This window comes from Mirounga leonina, unplaced genomic scaffold (assembly GCF_011800145.1).
Source record: "Mirounga leonina isolate KUSES-001 unplaced genomic scaffold, KU_Mleo_1.0 Mir_126, whole genome shotgun sequence".
Classification (NCBI taxonomy): Eukaryota; Metazoa; Chordata; class Mammalia; order Carnivora; family Phocidae; genus Mirounga; species Mirounga leonina.
In genome coordinates, this window is record NW_023270314.1 from 16,855,119 (window position 1) to 16,876,990 (window position 21,872).

The 21,872-nt window shown below is 40.8% G+C and overlaps 1 protein-coding gene across 2 annotated transcripts in view; it reads left to right on the forward strand.

Annotated features, from left to right (window-relative positions):
- Nucleotides 1–7,386: 7,386 nt before the first annotated feature.
- Nucleotides 7,387–21,872, forward strand: part of PPM1H (protein phosphatase, Mg2+/Mn2+ dependent 1H) — a 244,476-nt gene continuing 229,990 nt past the window's right edge. Inside the window, exon 1 of one of the 2 annotated variants that reach the window (XM_035002242.1) lies at nt 7,387–7,703. In XM_035002242.1, coding sequence (XP_034858133.1) covers nt 7,459–7,703 — 245 coding nt within the window. In that variant the 5' untranslated portion in view covers nt 7,387–7,458. The remainder of the gene's footprint in view (nt 7,704–21,872) is intronic. The other variant, XM_035002243.1, reaches the window with a different exon arrangement.

Below are 21,872 nucleotides of genomic sequence, written 5' to 3' on the forward strand. Positions count from 1 at the left end.
AATAATATGAAACCACACAACAAATACAAGGAAGGCCAAAAATGCTTTGTTTTGTTCTAATAATGACTTTTCAAAAAACATTACCAAAATATAGATTTAAAAAATATGTGTTATATATATTTATTTCTCTAAAATTTATATTTTTAGAAATGTACTTACCTATATAAATATATTGATATATCACTTTTTTTTTCTGCCCCTGCTTGGCACATGACAGAGACATGTGCATAGATAGACTACCTGTTGGGTACTCCAGCCTGGGCGGTGATGAGGGCAGTGGTCAATCCTACTTCTTTCTCTACAGCTTCCCATGTGCTGAAGAATTCACATATCTGCTCACAGGAAATGTAGTTAGGGTTTTACACTAACATAAGCCTATAGAAATCACACAGAAAAGGACGGTTCACAGTCATCTGGATAGATCCAGTTTATGAGTTTCATTCACAGCTGTTCTTATTCTGTATCCATTTGGAGTCAGAGCTCTTGGGCCACCCCTTATTTTCCTATTTGAAGATTTTATTTTAGAGAGAAAGAGAGAGAGAGCATGCTCAGGCAGAGGGAGGGGCAGAGAGAGAGAGAGAGAGAGAGAATCTCAAGCAGACTCCCCACTGAGTGGGGAGCCTGATGTAGGACTCCATCCCCCCCAACCCTGAGATTATGACCTGAGCTGAAACCAAGAACCAGATGCTCAGCTGACTGAGCCACTCAGGTGCCCCCCTCAAATGGTTTTTATGAGAAACCCCTGGAGGGCTTGTTCAACTAGATTGTTGGGTCCCACCCCCAGGAGTTCTGAATCACTAGATCTGGAATGGGGCCAGAGAATTGACTTTTCTAACAAGTTTACAGGTGATCCTGCTGCTGCTGGCCCAGGAGTGCAATCTAATAAGCTGATTTTTTTCACAGCCAAAGCAATTAGAGGAGAACTGAGACAAGAAATTAATTTTTCAAATTCACCGAAATAGACAAAAGGGAAGAACTTGCTGAAATTAGGGTGTGTTCATGATGAAAGGATCATCAGGGTAGCTGGGGAGGGGATGGGGTCTTGCTTTTGAATAAAATATGAGATTATTTGCCGTGACATTCCACTTTATTTTAGTTTAGGAAAGCGGACCCTAAAAATCTTTATAGGCAAGCATAAAAAGTCTCTCTACTTTGATTCAAAATGTAGTTGATGATAAAAAGGACAAAGCAACTAATTCTGCATTTCCAGACATTGTAGATAGCTGTCACGTATACCTACATAGAACAAGACTGATCCTTTGAGAGAATAAAAGTAACTTGAGTTTATAGTTCTTAGTTAAGAAGCTGTCTTTAGTTGCTTGATTTCTGAATTTTTGCAAACTACATGCCCGTCTTTGAGCAATGATTTTCCCATTCAGTAAACAATTTTCATTGGCTACTTTGACCATTATTACCTTGGAAAAATAATCCTGATAGTAGGAACTTTAAAATGGCAGGACAGTGGGGAAATAAATCATATTTGAAAAGAAAAGTTAACATGGCAAGGTTTGGAAACAGATTGGTAATATTATAAACTTTTTAAAAAGATATTTTCAGTTGAATAGAATTTAGAATTTTTATATGACTTTAGTATGACCAAGGCAACTCCCAACTTAGAAACGAGTTCTGTCTAGAAGTGTTAAATTATTATATTTTACACCTGGAACTAATGTTAACACTGTATGTTAACTAATTGGAATTAAAATAAAAACTTAAAAAAAATAAAAACCTCCCTGGAAAGTCATTTGTTTAGAGGTTGGAACAATTGCAAATGACATTATACTTATAACATTCTATTTAAGTTTGCTAAGGGGTTGTTTTATTTCCAAATCCGAAGAAAGTTTACAAAATCCTCAAGATAACTGAAATACTGATCTTTGCGTGGAAAAGTTAGAAAAAAATCGTTTATAAAATAAACTTTCTATTTGATGGGATGTTAAAGTACTCAGTGGAACTGGTTATTGCTTCATTCCTAGCTGTGTGGTCTTGGGCAAGTCATTTATCTTTTCCCAACCTCAGTTTTCTCACTAGTAAACTGGTAGGGTTGATAAAGAGCATTAGAAACAATGTTTAACTTATAATGTTGGCTAAGAGCATTGGAAACAATGTGTGTCGACTCCCCCTCCCTGGGAGTGCAGAGTGCTGTCAGGACAGGAGTTCCCCCATATCCAAGGGGGATATGTCCCAAGACCCCCAGTGGATGCCTGAAACTGTGGATAGTACCTAACCCTATATATACTATATTTTCCCTATATGTATATACCCACAACAAAGTTTAATTTATGATTAGGCACGGTGAGAGAATAATAAAATAGAATAATTATAACAATAGGAGCACCTATTATATATTATAACATTACATATATATTATAACAGTAGGGGCACTTGGGTGGCTCAGTCGGCTAAGCCTCTGCCTTTCACTCAGGTCATGATCTCAGGGTCCTGGGATCGAGCCCCATGTCGGGCTTCCTGCTTGGGAGGGACTCTGCTTCTCTCTCTCCCTCTGCTCCTCCCCCCCTGCTCCTTCTTCCTCTCTCTCAAATAAATAAATAAAATCTTAAAAAATATATATATACTGTAATAAAGGTTATGTGAATGCGGTATCTCTCAAAATATCTGTACTGTACTCACTCTTCTTGTGATGGTGTGAGATAATAAATGCCTACATGATGAGATGAAAGTGAGGTGAATGTTTCTGATGTTGTGACATTGCATTAGGCTGCTTTTGACCTTAAGATTCGTCAGAAGGAGGATCATCTGCTTCCAGTCCAGGGTTGACTGTGGGGTAATTAAACCTGCAGAAAGCAAAGCTGCAGATGAAGGGGACTACTGTATCATAGCACTTATTATGCTTTTACTAACCATGCATTCTGTACCAGGAAGAATCCTAGCAATTTTCCTGTTATTCCATTTAATCATCAAAATAATCCTAGGAGGTAGGTATAGCTATTTTCATTGTTGTGAGTAGAAAATAGAAAAAGGAAATGATTTAAAATTTTAATATTAAAAACTAGTATCTAAGGAAAAAAATACATGGGTGATAACCCTGGGATTAGCTGTATCATGTTTACAACTATTATCTCACTGATCCATGCAGCTACCACTATGAAATGACTATTTTTTTCCATTTTATAAGCTTTCTGATAATCAGCACATTTCAGAGTCTAATCTGAAGTAGGTAATAGGGGACCAGGAATCATGTGGAAGAGATACAGTTTGATACAATTCCCGTATCAGTTACAAAGCAATGGTTTCAGTCTAGGGCAATATGGTCAAGGGATAGAATAGTCTATAGAAGGTGGCCAATGGGAAAGTAATAAGAAAAGTCAGGTGTAATCCATTGGTTGAATGTATCAGATGTTCTGAAATCATGTTTGTAATCTAGGGAATGTCTCGATTTTTTGGATGTAAAAATTGCAAATGCTCTGTAATTCTGTACTGGAAAATTAGCTATAAATTTCTTGGTTTGCAAGGAAATTGTTGTTTATACATAAATGGTCTCATTTGATGAAGAAATAAATCCCTTTCAATCTCAGGGATTTTCAGACAGTATATTACTACATATGAAACCAGAATCTAAACTATTTTGGAAGCAAAAACCAGTTAATGTTAAATATTTTTATTTATTTATTTTAAAGATTTTATTTATTTGACAGAGAGAGATACAGAGAGAGAAGGAACACAAGCAGGGGGAGTGGGAGAGGGAGAAGCAGGCTTCCCGCGGAGAGGGGAGCCCGATGCGGGGCTCGATTCCAGGACCCTGGGACCATGACCTGAGCCGAAGGCAGACGCTTAATGACTGAGCCACCCAGGCGCCCCATAATGTTAAATATTTAATGTCATATCCTTGTTCAGAGCTATAACAGGTTACCAGTTCAGTGTGAAGCAGAGATCCACATGACTTGATGTACATTTATTACCAATCCGGATATTGTCTGAAGTGAGTTAAGCCTTCTCTTATTAGATTTTAAGGAAGTTCTGCTTAAGATAGATCCTAAGGGATAAAGTGAGAAAAATCCTTAAGAAAACAGGGTTATAAATATCATAGATTTGGTCATTCAAACAATTCATATTCTTTGCTGAATATAATTTTTTTAGAGAATTAATTTACCAACCGAGCCCTATTACTTGTTAGGCATTAGGCTAGGTGCTCGATATAGAGTATTACATATTGTAGTGGTGTATCTCCTTTGTCTGCAAACTGACAGTTTTTCAGTCCTTCCTGGTTTTTTAGGACCTTGACACTTTCGAAGATACCTGGTCAAGTATTTTGTAGAATATCCTCGGTTTGGGTTTGACTCATGTTTTCTCAAGGTTCTAACGAGGTTGAGGATTTGGGGAAGCATACCACATAAGTGATGTGCCCTTTTCACTGCATGGTATCAGCATGCACAGGACATTAATAGGTCTCACTACTGGTGATGTTAACTCGATCACTTGTTTTATGCGATGTCTGCCGGGCTATTCCACTTGTAAGGTATTGTTTTTCCTTTTGTAATTAAATATTTAGGGGAATCCGTGATGTTTTCACTGAATAAATTATCCAGACTTTTTTTTTTTTCTTGAAAATAGTCTTACTGACGGCACAACCATTGTGTAGTCAAAGCCATGGTATTCGAGGCCTAGAAATGCGATTATATTTATATGAAGAGCAACCAAGTATAAGGTCCATGTATCTATCCTATAAATGAATGTTCTGTTAAAGTCTTCAAGCTCACATTTTCCAAGAGCAAAGAAACTATAAAAGAGACAAATGAAGCATATCTATTGATGATTGGGACATACATCTAATGGGTAACATTGAGGGTCTCTCAAATCCTGATTACCACACCCCTGGAATTCAGGCAATCACTAATCCTAAAGCTGTGAGCACAGATACTCCCCGATTTGCATTTGTAATAGGTATGAAAGACATTTTTTCTGGGGTTCCCCTAAAAGGGACGAAAACCCCATTTTAATCAGAATTTACTTCCCAGCTGATCTTAAAGAATGACATAATTGAGGAGTAAATTTACATGGAAAATATTTCTCTGGAAAATCCTGTGACGTGACACTGGTCTTAGAGGTAGGTATAAAGATAGTAGATTTATTAGTGATGAACACTTATACTATAGAAATACTCAAAGAAAAAAAGAAATATTCAAAGAATAGATATGAGAGTCTGTCTGCCTGTTTTTGCAGAACAAACTAGCCTTGCAAAGCCAAAGTATATCAACACTTTCCCATGATAGATAATACTCAGGTGACAGAGAAATAGAAGAGCTCCCTACAAAACTTTGGATCATAAATCTGCCTAATATTACCAAATTCAATTATACCAAATATCCTATTTGAGAAAAGTTTTGAAAGCCTAGGGAAAATAATAACAGTAGTGATCCCCTGGGGAAATTTTTGGAGTCTTTTGCTTTTTCATTTATAGTTCTGTACTATTGGATTTTATTTATTTATTGACTATGATCAGGTACTACTTTAAATTGAAAATAAACTAGACAGGAAATTTTTTTAAATCCTATTTTTAGTAAATACTAAAGCCTTGCTATAGCTTTGTTATAAGTGAAATGAAGGTCAGAATACAATAAATTAATCTCAATAGACATTAGTTACCAAAGTATCCGAAGGACATTGGTAAAGGGTAATTGTTCTACGACAAAAGCTTGAGAGGGATTCTAAGTTTATGTGGGGCTTAGTGGATGCCAGAGTATGTGGTTGATTAGATGTTTAGCCACTACTTGGATTTTTTCCATGTAGTTTATAGTTGAGCAAAGCAAAGGTTGACAAGACCTTTTTTTGTTCATTTAGATTTTGCATTATTCAGAATCCTGCCCCAAATTTTAAAATTAGAGAAAGGGGTCCAAGCTAAAATTATTTTTGTTTTGTGAAAAGTAATAAAAACTCATTGAAAAGGAATGGTATCTCACTGAACATTTGCAAGTTTTTTTTTTTTACATAATTATTTGCTATAAACCGGAGTACCTATTTATGAAAAAGCCAGAGGGGAAGAAAATGCCTTAAAAAAATATTATAGATACGATAAAATGGGGTCAGGCCTCACATAAGAGCAAAAATTGCAATTCCTCTTCGGAGGATTACCTTCCCCCCCCAACACCTGGGCGACTCTCCCCTTTCCACTCATTCAGAAGAATGAAGGCCTGTATTCCCTCCTGAACTCTAAGTGAGCTGTTTAGTATGTGTAACTCCACCAGTAACGCAGAATCCTGGCAAATTAAATGGTAGGTAAACATGGGAACAGGATACAGAATAAGTAAACATGAACAGGATACAGCTTTCTTGAAAAAAAAAAAATTAAGCCAATATTTAACAAATGTTACCCCTGATGAGACATATTCACCAGTTGGCTTTTCAGACATTTTTCTGTTTAAGAAAATAGTTTACATTAAGTGTCTCAATAGTAAACAGGGTCAGCTTTGAAAAGACACTTTTGTTGTTATGTTGGAGGAACGTGCTTGTATAAATTTATTGAACAGTTAAGTTCTAGGTAAAACAGGGCTTGCATCTGATTTCTTAGGGCCCTTTTGTTTTCTTGCCATTAAGCTTATTCTGGGTTCCAAACAGGGCTTGCTCCGCAGATAACGATGCGTGTGGTGGTAGTAAAATTTAAAAAAGTAATTCTAGAAATGCCTAGGGGAAAACTTTTAAATAATTCTTGTGCAACCCTTGCGAGTTTGTTTCAGCTTTGAAAAGTCTTTTACACCAGGTGTTTCTCATTTCCACTGCCGTCCCACCGTGGAGTCGCCCCACCAAGAGTCCACCTGTCTCCCCTTTCCCCGAGGGCGTAGTAGGCAAGCAGTCCTCCGCGAGTGGATTCCTCAACTGGCCTCGCCCGGCTCCACGTGACCTCCCCTAACACCTGCGCACGGCCTTCCGCTCACAGCGCCCCCATCCCCTCAGCCAGGTACCGACCCAGCCCGGCTCCCCCCTCCCCCAGGAGGTCACGATCCCCGGGCCAGCCTCGCTCGGGCCGGCAGGGGAGGGGCCGAGTTTCGGCCACAGCAGCTGCTCGAGCCCATGCAGCCTGATTATCACATGACTCGACGGCGGCGGTAGCCGTGGCAGCAGCCGCGCCGGCTCTGCCGGCTCGCCGGGTAGGCTCAGTTCCGCTCACGCAGGAGTCGAGCGCAGAGGGCGGGGAAGGGACCTGCTGCCGCTGCGGTCGCCCAGCCGCTCCCGGAGCGCGCGGCGTCTCTCCGGGCCCGGCCGGCCCGCTCCATGCCGCTCCGTTGCGGAAGTGTAGCGGGGGGAGGCGGCGGCGGCGGCGGCACGGAGCGCGGGAGGCCGGGGCCCGGCCCCCTGCAGCACTAGGCTCCGCTAGCCGCGCGGCGCGCCCCAGCGGCCCGGCTGCCCGTGCGCCCGGCGCAGCCTGCATGCCCCGCGCTGCGCCTCGTCGGGCCCCCGCCGCCGCCTCCTGCTCGCACCGCTGCTGCAGGGCGCCGGAGTAATATGCTCACTCGAGTGAAATCTGCCGTGGCCAATTTCATGGGCGGCATCATGGCTGGCAGCTCAGGCTCCGAGCACAGCGGCGGCGGCTGTGGAGGCTCGGACCTGCCCCTGCGCTTCCCCTACGGGCGGCCGGAGTTCCTGGGGCTGTCTCAGGACGAGGTGGAGTGCAGCGCCGACCACATCGCCCGCCCCATCCTCATCCTCAAGGAGACCCGGCGGCTGCCCTGGGCCACTGGCTACGCAGAGTGAGTGTAGCGACACCGGCGGCTCCCTTGCTCTCCTCGCGGCCCTTCCCCGCACGGTTCCAGCCCTCCTCCCTCCTCCTTCCTCGGCCCCAGGCCCCTCCAGGGGCTGCCGGCGTCCAGGCCTCGGCGGGGACCTCTCTCCTTACACTGGCCGTTCCTCTCTTTTCCCACTCCCCCTTCCCCCATCCCCAAGGACGCAGCGTCTCCCGCCTGGGTATGGGCGGTAGATGGTGGGTGGCAGCGCTGGACCGTGGGAAAGCTAAGGTTGGACGGGTCCGTGAGTCCGGGGGCTGTGACACTTGGAAGAAAGTGCGTAGAACAGCTCTGCTGAAGTTTGAAGCACCGCAGGCAAATCTGGTATCAGCGCCCACCCTCCCAAAAATCTTTGCGCCTCCGCATGAAGTTTGTGGGGTAGAGTTGGGAGGAGCTGTCGCTGCGCTTGGGGGGGGGGGGGACGCATTCGTGTGCGAGGTCGCACATTTCAGAGGGCCCAGTTTCTCTGACTTAGCCTAAGACCTCTCTCCCTTCTCCCTTAGCGGGTAGTAAAACCCTGCGCCTTCGGTAAATGCCAGTACTAGTTCCCCCAATCCACGGGGAGGGGAACTTATTTCGGGTGTCTAACGATAGCATTTTGGTAATCAGCTTTTGCGATTAAGGGGACGTTTGAATGATTTACTATTTCAAGAACTGATTCAGTTAGGCTGACGACCTGGAGTGGAACTGGGAAAGGAGGGAGGATTTTAATGACCTTACCCCCACCCTGACCCCCAGCTACGCCTCCATTGACTATTAATGACCATCTTATGAATGGTAGGATACGTAATGTTTTTCTCCCTACTCAGCATTATGAAACTGGGAAATTCGGAGGGTGTAATTTAGGAGGCCAGAGATCCGGGCTTAACAATGAGCCGGTGGGAGCACAAGTGCACGCAAAACCCGGGTGCCTGGCACACCTGGCCCTTTTCCTTTAACTCCATCCGCTCTATAATCTTGGCCCTCCCCGGTCTGCGAACATCGTCGCTCGCTGATTGGTTCGCCCGGGAACCAATCAGCTCTCCCGATGCCTGGGCTCTTTGATGCTGACCCTTTTCTGGTGGCCCGGATACCCCCCGGCAGGCATGGTTCCCGAAGCTCCGGGTTCCGGTGCGAGAGACTGCATGGAAGACGCCCTAACTAGAATCTCCCTTTTCACCATATAACCTTTGCTCCATGGGTTTTAATAGAAAACGTGACGGGAATGTGAAAAATGGTGAGAAGACAAGTGAGAACGCAGGTTGCTAAAAACAATAGAAATTAACACATGATAAAGGACGAGTGTGGTAGAGAACATCGTGTGGGGGGAGGTACAAGATAGCGTTGTAACTTGCAGGAGAAAGCCAAAGCAAAAATAAACACCTGTCCTGTCCAAACATACCAAACACCGGTTCTTGAATGAGATTAAAAAAAAATGTTTAAAAGGCCATTTAGACGTGTTGCAAGCAAAACCGCTTTAAAGCATACTCCACTAAGTCCTACAGTTGTGTAGGTGGGGGCCCTTGTGCCTGCCAAAAAACCCGAACTACCTGGCTAGTTGTCACTCCAGTGGGTTTCCCAGTGCAGGGGCACCTGTCTGAGGGACAGAATGACAAGCAGACAAATGGTGAGAAAGTTCTGAGAAGTAGAAAGGAAGATATTAAAACACACGCGAAAGCTACTTGGTCGCAATAAAAGGAGGGCCTCAAATAGGAAGAATAAAACAACCGGTTTCAGAATGTTTGGATCCTATGGCAGGCACATGATGTGCCAAGGACTGTAAAGAATATAAGGGAATCTGAAATGAGACATGTAGCTGGGATAGATGGGACTGAGGGGCTCTACCTCCTCCTAGGTGGGCCTCCATTTCCTTATCTCTAAGAAGTTCACCTTTTCCTAGACCCCGAAGTGAGAAACGTTCAAATTGAAGGTTAAAAAGGCCACTGTTTAATTTTAAAAATCGGTTATAAAAGTAGTACATGATGTGGGAAACAAAGGCAAAAGAAAAAATTAAATTTCCTTGCTGCTTATAGCCCACTGACAAGTCCTTGAAACAGGCAGATTGACCTTCCTCTAGAAACTCAACTGCCCCGATGTTGACACTTTGCTAAGGGCAAGAGGTAATCTTACGCCAACCCCCCAGGATCCCATAAGTCTACTTTAACATATAAAAATTCCTTTGGAAATTCCTTTATCTCTATTCCCCAAGATACAGTTTAGCAATCATCCCCCAAGCATATGGCCCACAGATACACATCTGAAGGGTCTCATGACTAAGGTTTTATTAGTAATAAATGAGCTTTATCTAACAATAGCTGGCCCTCTCCTGGAAACTTGTTTCCAAAATTCCCTAGAGATTTACACTATCCCTAACCTCCCAACTTGAAAGTACATAATCGCCAACCCTCACAACCCCAGTACAGCCTTTTCTGCCCGTGGGTCCTGTCCCTGTGCTTTAATAAAACCACCTTTTTGCACCGAAGATGTTTCAAAAATTCTTTATTGGCCATCAGCTCTGGACCCCAGTATTTCCTACATCAGTACATACTTGTGAATTCAAGCAAAGACCTGTACATATACAAATGTAGGAACACTCCCCCCCCCACACACACATATGCACACATTCCCTAGGGGTTATGACCGTAATTTAGTGTTTCAGTGGTGTGTGTGCCTTTCTAGACTTATTTGGATACACTCATAAATATCATGTATTTTTTTTTCTTCCCAAAATAGACTCCTGCTAAGTATGGTATTCTATAGCATTTTCAGAAAAACACTATAACTATGTCATGGACTTTATTCCAAGTCAATACATATAGAATTACCTCATTCTTTTAAAATATATGCATAGTACTAATAATAGCTAACAAAGTTGGTGCTTACTATTTAGTGTTTTCACTCTATCCAAATTTGTATCATATCATTTGATTCTCAAAACAATCTTACAAAGTAGACAGTAATGTTTGCGTTTTCTGTAAAATAGAAATACATATATATATAATAGGATACAGAGGCACTGAATGGTTATGCAACTTTCCCAGAGTCCTACCACCTTAGCAGAGCCTGTATTTGAACCCAAGCATGATTCTAGAGCCCACACCACCAAACTGCTTTCTTACAGTGTAATAAACTATGGTGCATTCATCTGTACCCAGGATTAACCACCAGTGTTATCTTGCCACAACCCTCTGTCAGAAGTACTATACCACTTCCTCAAACCTTGAACTATACTTACTCTTCCTGCAAAAACACATCCTGAATGGTCAAAATGGCTGAAATGGGAGAGAAAGACTGTAGGGCTAGGATCAGAGGCTGCTATGAGTAATACTGCCCTTTGCTACAGTATCTCCTGGAAGGAGGAATTCCCTTTGTTTTAGAAGGTACCTGAGAGGGATAGAATTGGTAGGAAGATTGCTCAGAGAATGGGGATAGGGGGATGCTGGTGAGTCAAGACCTGAATCAGAAGTGGTTTGCTTACCTTTCCAGAAAGGGAGCTACTTTCTATGCTTTCCCCAGAGGAAGAATTGGCATCACTCCGTGAATGAGGAGTTAGAGGAGAGTTGAACTCTAGTGCTCACCTTTTGGATGGCAGAAAAATTAAGGAGAGATGTTCTATTTTTTTAGCCACTTATTGTTAATCCTTTTCAAGAAGAGATTTTTTTAATAGGTTATAGACCTAGAGAATTAGCTTAAGCAATCCTTAGAAGACTCGAGGATCCAGAAACAGAATACCCTCACTTATTAATTCAGTATTTATTGGCATTGTGCTGAGTGGAATTTCCTGGCTCCTCAAAAAGCTTTCTATTGTGGCTGAAGAGTTTAAGGGCTACGTACTAGGTCGTAAGGGTCTGTAAAGCATTACAGTTACAGATAACATCCACAGAACTAAAATCTTCAAACAAACAAACAAACAAACCTGCATTAGCAAGTTTTATTTTTTAGGTTGGTTTTGAAATTATGGATTGAGACTGTTAGAACTGCTTGGAGAGAGGCCATGGAAAACAACAGTCTGACCCAGAGACCCCACAGGACAGCTACTTCCTTTCTCCACAACTTTACCTCCCAAGTGGTCCCCATGCTTCTAGGACCTAGAACTTGGTTCAGTTTTCAATGGGTTGGGAGCCCATTTGACTTCCTCTTGCCCAGTTTGTCCAACCTTTCTCTCATCAGTGGTCAGCTGGACTTAGAGATACAAGTGGATATGGGGTTTGTGCCCGAAACTCTGGCAGTGAAAAATACCAGAGAACATCTAATAGTCTGTATGAAAGCATCATATTCACGTTTTGGTCAATGATAAATTTTTACTTGTGCAGAAAGAAATAATTACAGCAGAATTTTACTTAGGTTATAACTATAACTGTGCAATTTTTTTTCTAGTACTTTTCTTATAAAAGTGACCCAGACACGGGTACAAAAGAAAAAAAACCACCACCACCCAAAAAACTACTTTTAAGTTCTTTGTGTCTCACAAAGTTCAAAATTGTGATGAAATAACCTTGTTTAAATCCAGCAAATAGCCCACAAGTATTTAGATTTGTTTTGGAACCTGTAGGCTGTTCTGTCTCCCCAATTAATTATTGGCATTAATTAACAATTACCAATAAATCACATTGGTTGGCTGTGCAGTTGTGATGACAGGGAAACCACTATTTCTCTCTTGACCCCAAACTCAGAAATCCCCTGGCCTTTCTTTTTTCCTTCTAACCTCCTCTAGCACACCCACCCCTCTTACACCTCTTAGCAGAGCTCCTGCCTGGGAACTTCCTGTTTAACTTTGGCAACGGAAAAATCTCGAGGTTCTCCACTTCTTGCATAAAGATAAAAAGAAATGGGCTGTGGAAGGGGGTGTCTCATTTCACAAAACTCTCCATAGCACTTATTTGCGGATGAGTTAAAAGTTCAAAGTAGCCTAAAACATTTCACCTACCTTTCTGGTAGCTTGCAGAATGTATTAATTTCCTATTTTAAAGCAGGCAGTTAAGCTCTCCTCCCCTCTTTAGATTTTTTTTAATTTTAACTTTTTAATTTAAATTCAATTAGTTAATATGTAGTGTACCATTAGTTTCAGATGTAGAGGTCAGTGATTCATCAGTTGCATATAATACCCAGTGCTCATTGCATCACGTGCCCTCCATAATGCCTGTCACCCAGTGACCCCATCCCCCCACCCTCCCTTTTTCAGATTTAACATTATAATGAAGTCTTCCCCTCTGGGATGGAGCTTCTGGGCTGTCCCTTAGGAAACTGAATCAGCTTCCTTCAGAGACTAGTGATGCTTCTGGCAGAGAATTTAACCATTCTGAGCGGTTGTGTTATTCCTGTGTTGCAGCTCCAGTTGGGTAGGCATCTCTGATACTGTCCCACCACACGGTGCTTCCTGATTATGGTTACGGCAATACCAGCGGATAAATTATGACTGATTGCATACTAGTATTTTCTAAAAATATTTTTTAAAAAATTTTTAAAAGATTTTATTTATTGAGAGAGAGAGAACAAGCGGGGAGTGGGAGAGGGAGAAGCAGGCTTCCCACAAGCAGGGAGCTGGATGGAGATCACGACCTGACCTGAGCTGAAGGCAGACGCTTACCCAACTGAGCCACCCAGGCGCCCCTGAAAATATATTGTTGAAGACAATTTTTTATTGAGATATGATTGACATAGCATTAGTTTCAGGTGTGTAGTAAAAGGATTCCATATATGTATATATTGTGAAATGATCACAATAAATCTGGTTAACACCCATCACCACACACAAGTTACAGTGTGTGTGTGTGTGTGAGATGAGAGCTTTTAAGATTTAATCTTGGCAACTTTCAAATATATAGTACAGTATTATTAACTGTAGTCACCATGCTGTACATTACATCTGCCGGACATATTTTGTAACTGAAAATTTGTACCTTTTGACTACCTTAACCCATTTTGCACACATACACACACCCCCAACCATTCACCAATCTGTTCTCTTTATGAGTTTGGTTTTTGTTTTAAGATTTACACACACAAGTGAGATCATACAGCATTTGTCTTTGATTTATTTCACTTAACATAATGCATTTAGGGTCCATCCATGTTGTCACAGATGGGAGGATTTCCTTTTTTTATGGCCAAATAATATTCCATGTGTGTATATATCTATATATATATCACATGTTTTATATATATGAGATATATATATAGGTATATAAACACACACATTTTCTTTCTTTTTTTTTTTGCAACACACACATTTTCTTTATCCATTCCTCTATCAATGGGCACTTAGATTGTTCCCATGTCTTGACTATTGTAAATAATGCTGCAATGAACATGAGGGTGCAGGTATCTTTTTGAGTTAGTGTTTTCATTTCCTTTGGATAAATACCTAGAAGTGAAATTGCCGGATCATATGGTAGTTAGATTTTATTTTTTTGAGGAACCTCATATTGTTTCCCATAGCATACCAATTTACATTCCTACCAACAGAGCACAAGGGTTCCCTTTTTTCCACATCCTAACTAATGCCTGTTATTTCTTGTCCTTTTGATAATAGCCATTCTAATAGGTGTAAGTTAATATCTCAGTGTGGTTTTAGTTTGCATATCCCTGAGGATTAGTGATGTTGGGTACTTTTTCATGTTCCTGTTAGCCATCTCTATGTCTTCTTTGGAAAAAATGTCTGTTTAGATTCTCTGCCCATTTAAAAAATCAGACTTTTTTGGTTATTGAGTTGGATGAGTTTTTTTTATATATTTTGGATATTAACCCCTTATCAGGTATATGGTTTGCAAATATTTTCCTCCATTCAGTAGGTTGTCCTTTCATTTTATTGATGGTTTCCTTTGCTGTGCAGAAGCTTTTTAGTTTGGATAGTCTCGCTTGTTTTTGCCTTTGCTTTTGGTCTCATACCAAAAAATTGTTGCCAAGACCCATGTTAAGGAACTTACCACCTATGTTTTCTTCTAGGAATTTTATGTTTTCAGCTAGTATTCAAGTCTTTTTTTTTTTTTTTTTTTAATTTGACAGGGAGAGAGACAGCGAGAGAGGGAACACAAGCAGGGGGAGTGGGAGAGGGAGAAGCAGGCTTCCTGCAGAGCAGGGAGCCCGACGTGGGGCTCGATCCCAGGACCCTGGGATCATGACCTGAGCTGAAGGCAGACGCTTAACGACTGAGCCACCCAGGCGCCCCAAGCATTCAAGTCTTTAATCCATTTTGAGTTAATGTTTGTGTATGGTGTAAGATAGTGGCCCAGTTTCATTCTATTGCATGTGGCTGTCCAGTTTTCCCCATACCACTTATTGAAGAGACTGACCTTTCCCCATTGTTTATTCTTGGCTCCTTCATCATAAATTAATTGGACATGTATATATGAGTTTATTTCTGGGCTCTCTGTTCTATTTATGTGTCTGTTTTTATGCCAATACCATGCTATTTTTATTTAGCTTTATAATATAGTTTGAAATCAGGAAGCATGATGCGTCCAGTTTTGTTCTCCTTTCTCAAGATTTGTTTGGCCATTTGGGGTCTTTTGTGGCTCCATACATATTTTAGGATTGTTCTATTTCTGTGAAAAATGCTATTGGAATTTTGATATAGGTATTACATTGAATATAGATTGCTTTGGACTTTTTTTTTTTTTAAGAATTAAGCCTCTTTTTTTTTTTTTTTTAAGATTTTATTTACTTATTTGACAGAGACAGCGAAAGCGGGAACACAAGCAGGGGAATGTGAGAGGGAGAAGCAGGCTTCCTGCTGAGCAGGGAGCCCGATGATGATGCTGGGCTCTATACCAGGACCCTGAAATCATGACCTGAGCTGAAGGCAGACGCCCCTCGCTTTGGACATTTTAACAGTATTTTTCTAATCCATGAGCATGGATATGTATTTTCCATTTGTATTTTCTTCACTTTCTTTCATCAGTGTCTTATAGTTTTCATTGACAGGCTTTTCACCTCTTTGGTTAGATTTATTTCTAGGTATTTTACCGTTTTTTGGTGTAGTTGTAAATGGAATTGTTTTCTTGAGTTCTCTTTCTGATAGTTCATTATTAGTGGATAGAAACACAACTTTTTTTTGTATATTGATGTTGTATCTTGTAACTTTACTGCATGTGTTTATTCTAACAGTTTTTTAGTGGAGTTTTTAGGGTTTTCTATTTATGTCATCTGCAAATAGTGGCAGTTTTATGTCTTCCTTTCTGATTGGGATGCTCTCCTTTTCTTTTCTTTTTTCTTTTCTTTCCGTCCTGTCCTGTTCTATCCTTTCCTTTCCACCTAATTGTTCTAACTAGGACTTCCAGTACTATGTTGAATAAAAGTGGTGGGAGTGGATATTCTTGTCTTGTTCCTGATCTTAGAGGAAGAACTTTCAGGTTAGCACCAGTGAGTATAATGTTGTTAGCTGTGGACTTGTCATATGTGGTCTTTATTACATTGAGATACATTCCCTCTCTACCCACTTTGTTGTGAGTTTTTTAAAATCATAAATGGATGTTGAGTATTGTCAAATGCTTTTTCTGCATCTATTGAGATCATATGATTTTTATCATTTGTTACTGTGTATCACATCGATTTGTATGTATTGAACCATTTTGCATCCCTGGAATAAATCCCACTTGACCATGGTGTATGATCCTTTTAATGTGGTGGTGCATTCAGTTAGCTAATATTTTGTTGAGTTTTGCATCTATGTTCATCAAGAAGATTGGCTTATAATTTTCTTGTGGTGCCCTTATCTGGTTTTGGTATCAGGGTAATGCTGGCTTTGTAAAATGTGTTTGGAAGCATTCCCTCTTCTGTCATTTGGAAGTTTGAGAAGGAAGGACAAATTACTTTTAAAGGAAGATATATTTTAATTCTAGATGTTTGGTTGTTATAGTTGTCTTTATAGTTTTCTCTGATTTGTCTAATTTGAACGGAGGGTTGATTCCTCTCCCCAACCCTTGAATTTATTTTGCATTACTTTTCCTCTTTCAGGAAATAAATGCTGTTCACCTACTTCCATTCTTTCATTCAGTCAATGAAATCATTGCATTCCTACTATGTGTCAGGTATTGGTCCTATTCTGGGCCCATATTATAAGACATAGTCATTGTCCTCAAGAAAATTTTATGTCAATAGTCTTTCCCCTTTTATTGTCATCCTTTGAAATTAAAATGAAATCATGGACTAATAAGGTTGAAAGAGGCCAGCATTGGGGAAGGGAGGGCAGGGAGGGTGTTGGTTTTATTTTTAATGTCTTAATGCTTCTGGGCAATTTTAAATCTCAGCATTTGGAGCCTTTAAGTTATACGACAGAAGTAAACTATTCTTTGCAGCAAGCGCAGTGATTAGCTGTCAAGTTCTCTGTACCTGAAGGTCCCAAGACCTTTAACATACCTGTATAAAGGCATGAGTAAAGAAAAAGTTTATTCTAACACTTGTTAAAATGGTAAAGAAGACTTTATTCAAAACTATTGCAATAGGGACATTTTAATAGGGGAAAGAAATTAGACTCAACTTCAAATACAACAAAGCTGGGAATTCATAGCCAATGAGCAGAGTAAGGACATTAGTGGGTGGAAAATTACTAAGAGGAGACATAGCAGGTAGGGAGATTCTTGCTGAAGGCAGGTCAAGGGCTTAGACATCAAGGTAGGAGAGGAGGATATGAAGGGTGATCAGATTTGACTGCTAAGTGGTGACCTAAAGAGCCAAATCTGTTAGCAGCTATTGCCAACATTTCATTAAATGATATTTAAAGCCCAGAAGTGTAGAGGCAAATAATCTCAGCAAGAGAGCAGTTTTTAGTTTTTTTGAAAATGCTATGATATTGCTATTTTTCTAATTTTTCACAAACCCATAAAATTACATATTTTTCCTGCCCTAGAGGATTCCTAAGGCACTTTCTGGTTTTAAACTTTGAGAGTTCCTAGGGTTAGGCTAAGAACCAGTGTCTTTCCTTCTAGGCTGAGGTCTTTCCAGGGGGGCCTACTGTCTTCTTTATTGTGATTACAGTTTTGAGTTATTTTTCCCCAGCACTTTATTATGAAATTTTTCAAACATGCAGAAAAGTTGAAACGATTATACTCTTAGCACCCATATGGCCACTATCCAGATTCTACTATGTGCATATTGCTATATTTGCTTAATCACTTGCCTAGCCATCAGTCTATTGTTATTTTTAAGTGTATGTTTCCTTTAGTCCAATGGCTTTGATTTATGCTGTTAAGGTATTTTTCACCGTAAATCAGAAAGGAGAATTAGTAGCTATGACAGTCTCAGTTGAGAAAACCATCAAACAATTGGGTCCTCATCCAAATGCGGGGAGCCAACCCAGATTTAACTTTTATTCTATTGGCACCCTGCAAATGATCCCTCAGTCCATATGCTTGTCATAACTTGGCATTCACATAACTGAGAGCTTTAGATGGGGTCAAATTGAAAATGAGAAATAGATGACCTGTCTCGTTGCTGTGCTCCTGCTTAATTAAAGCAGTAGGAAATGTGTTTAAAACTGGAGTCACTCCTCCTGTCAGCGGGTAGCCAGGCAGATGAATACTGTGAGGAGTATCTGTTTTATAAAGATAAATGTGTTGCCTGAAAATGGCTGCTGATGAATAAAGACACCATTATGCTGTTTTTCTTCCTTCTGAGGTGGATATTGTCCACTAGGAGGCTTAGGGAAATCGAAGTACCTGCCTACTTGCTTTTTTTCTGGTGTGGTCAGATCACTTGGGTCTTCTGGAATGTGAATCCGTAGTGCTTTTTTTGTTATACTGTTTCTGACTTAGTTTTCTCTAATTAGCTATAAAATGTAAGTGCTGATTTACCTGTATTTTCTCTTTGTGGACTTTGTTTCCTTATTTATGAGAGAGAATAATGATGCCACCAGTTACATCTGTATGGCTCTGGATAACTATTAAGCCCCGTCATGTACACTTAAATGTAAGCATCTGTTCTCCATGTATAATAAAAGAGGAAAATGAGGCTCGGAGAGAACATAAGTTCCTTCAGAATCTCATGCAGTTCCACGATCCTGGTGACTATCATGGAATCACTGAACCTGATCATTCGCTGTGTGAAGTTATTTGTTAATAAAAAGACATCTTATTCCTCTAAACAGAATGTCACAGAACATAGTATATTTTATTATGTAAAGGAAATTAGTAAGGCTTTATCACCAGGTGGCTTTGAATTAGATAAGGGCATGTTGGCACATCAAGTTTTACATAAAAGGATGCTTTTCAAAGCTTTAAAAATTAGTTCTCTTCAGTATTAATAGACTTTCTTAGGATAGGCACATGTCCTGAGAACAACAGTCCAAATCTTGCCAAATTACCATCTTAACTCTAAAGTGCCTTTTTTCATATTTTAACGTTTTTGAAAACCCTGTAAGTCTTAAATCCAATCTGTACATTTTATGTGGTGGTATTTTTCTAAAGTTAATAAATCCTGTGTTGTACTACGAATAGCTCCTTAGAAGCGGGTAATATACCAAGGAATTCTGAATGATGGGGCACAAATCATGAATTCGGTTTTATTTATTTTATTATTTTTTTAAGATTTTATTTATTTGACAGAGGAAGACACAGCGAGAGAGGGAACACAAGCAGGGGGAGTAGGAGAGGGGGAAGCAGGCTTCCCGCGGAGCAGGGAGCCCGATTGTGGGGCTCGATCCCAGGACCCTGAGATCACGACCTGAGCCGAAGGCAGACGCTTAACCGACTGAGCCACCCAGGCGCCCCATGAATTCGGTTTTATAAGAGATCACCTCTTAAAGTTTACTTTGGGAGTTCTGTTAGCAAAGCTCTTTACCGAAGCAGAATCAAGTTTTAGTGGGAATGTTGCAGGTTAGTGGACTTTGGGGGCCAAGAAGGCCACCATCACCAGTGTAGCATGTATTTGCTGGTCCTCAGCCCCGTGGGCTCGTGCAGGGACTGTCTTGTTTTGTGCATGCATCAGTGACTAGCACGAGTCCGGTCTCACGGAGCCTTGCTGGGTGGGGAGTTTCCTCAATCCTCACAGGGCCGAGGGGTGGACAGAGAGATCAAATATTTGCCACGCCGAGAGGTCCGAGGTGGTTTGTGTACTCTACTGTCTTTTCAGTAAGTTGACAAATAGACATTTAAGCTGTTTAAAAAAGGTGCCTCTTTACCATCTGACCTTTTTCATATAAGCATAGGAAGAAAAAAACGAGTGATAAATTGATTTTTTTTAAATAAAAATGCTGTGGATTATTGAATTACTGCATTTAAGTAGTCCGCTGTGGTGTGCTAGTAGCCATTCTAGGCCTTTTTAAATGTTGACAAATTATGTTTAGAACACACAGCTAGCAAAAATAAAAGAAAATAAATGTTGAGTAGGAAGCAAATTTTAAGGTACAGTGAATATGAATAGCATATAAGGGATGTGAGGAGTAGGAGGGAACCAAACTGGTATTATTATAGAAAGAACTCCATTAAGAGGATTTTTTTTAACATAAAAGAGGAAATAACTACAATATTTTGTTGCAAATAAATAGCCTATGAGGATGAACTCTAAAATATATGTTTGGGAAAAACAAAGAGCAGTTTTATCAGCCTTTTAGGATGGCATTCACCCTGTAAAGTAGGCTGTAGAGTAGAGCCCAAGAGCCAGATTACACGGCCTCTTGGCGCCCTGCCCTGTGATTATTACTAACGGGGCCATGCTGCCCTGTTGTTAGAACCAGGTGTCCAGAGCTGGGCTGGTGATTCAGTGCATCCGCAAATGGGGAGAAAAGAGTTGGCAACTCGCACTGCAGCGGCTGGTGTTTAATTTTTAAAATATCCAGGTGTCAGATGGGAATTACACGGGCCCATAGTTGAGGCCCTGCCTCTCCCCCTGTGCTCGTGCTCCAGGTTATCCAGTCAGTGCTGGCCCCTCCCTGCCTCGTATACCACCTGAAGCCCTGCTTGGTGCTTTGCTGCCCTCGGCAACACCACGGGCTGTCACTGAGCTCTGGGGGAGCTGTGGATTCCCTCCATCTCTGGCTCCCCACCTTCTCACTGTCACAGACCCTTTTATTTGTTTTTCTTGGATGTCTCCCTTTGTGAAGGATTTTTTTTTTTTTTTTTTTTAAGATTTTATTTATTTACTTGACAGGGAGAGACACAGTGAGAGAGGGAACACAAGCGGGGGAGTGGGAGAGGGAGAAGCAGGCTTCCCGTGGAGCAGGGAGCCCGATGCAGGGCTCCATCCCAGGACCCTTGGATCATACCTGAGCCGAAGGCAGACGCTTAACGACTGAGCCACCCAGGCGCCCCCTTTGTGAAGGATTTTAACCAGATACATCGTATCTTCTAATCAGCAAGAAGGGTGGGTGTGATGATGATCACATTAAACTGGTAACGTTTCGGCCGAAGCAAAGGATTAACCTTTGGGTTTATGTGTGAGTCCTTATTGCCCACGGTCTGTTTTTCATTAGCTTCTTTTTTCCTTTAATACTTAAAATAGTTTAGGTTTCCTCTTGCTACCCTCCCAGATCCTTTAGGAGCCTGGACCACAAGCTGAAACCCTCCCACTGGGCTTGGCTTCTGCACCAGCCCTGGGTTTTCTGCCAGGTGTGGTCAGATTCGTGTCAAGATCATTTTCTTTGGGATTTCACATGTGTCACACCTTCCTTAAGCATGTCATTTCAAAGTCCCTGATGTCCTCTCCCTTGTTGAAAACTGTGTTTTAATAGTTTTCTTGGCTTGCAAAGGGCTGCAAGTTGCCTGAGAGGCCTGATACTTGTCAGCTGCAAGTTTAATTAAACTCGTGCTGAGAATATTATCCTTTTTTCTAGCAGAGTTTTGACCCTTGGGCGAAATTTTATCTTGCAAAAAATTTTTATCATCCGCTATCAGTGAGAAGAATTTAAAAACGTTTTTAGCTTTCTATTAACCTGTCAAGATGGAGAAAGGCATTGATTAGTCAGGAACACAGAATTAATTTTTTTAAATGCCGCTTTTTTTTCTCATTGCAGAATTGATATGCATTCATTGTAGCACTTTCAAATTCTCATAAGTACTATGAAGAATGTAAAAATTATCCATAAATTCTATCACTCATAATTAACTTCAGTTGATAATTTGTGTATATCTCTAAGTACATTTGTATTTACAAAATGGGATGATTCTACATACAGATTAGTAGTTCTTTCACTGCAAATAAATGTAAACAAATATCATACTCTGT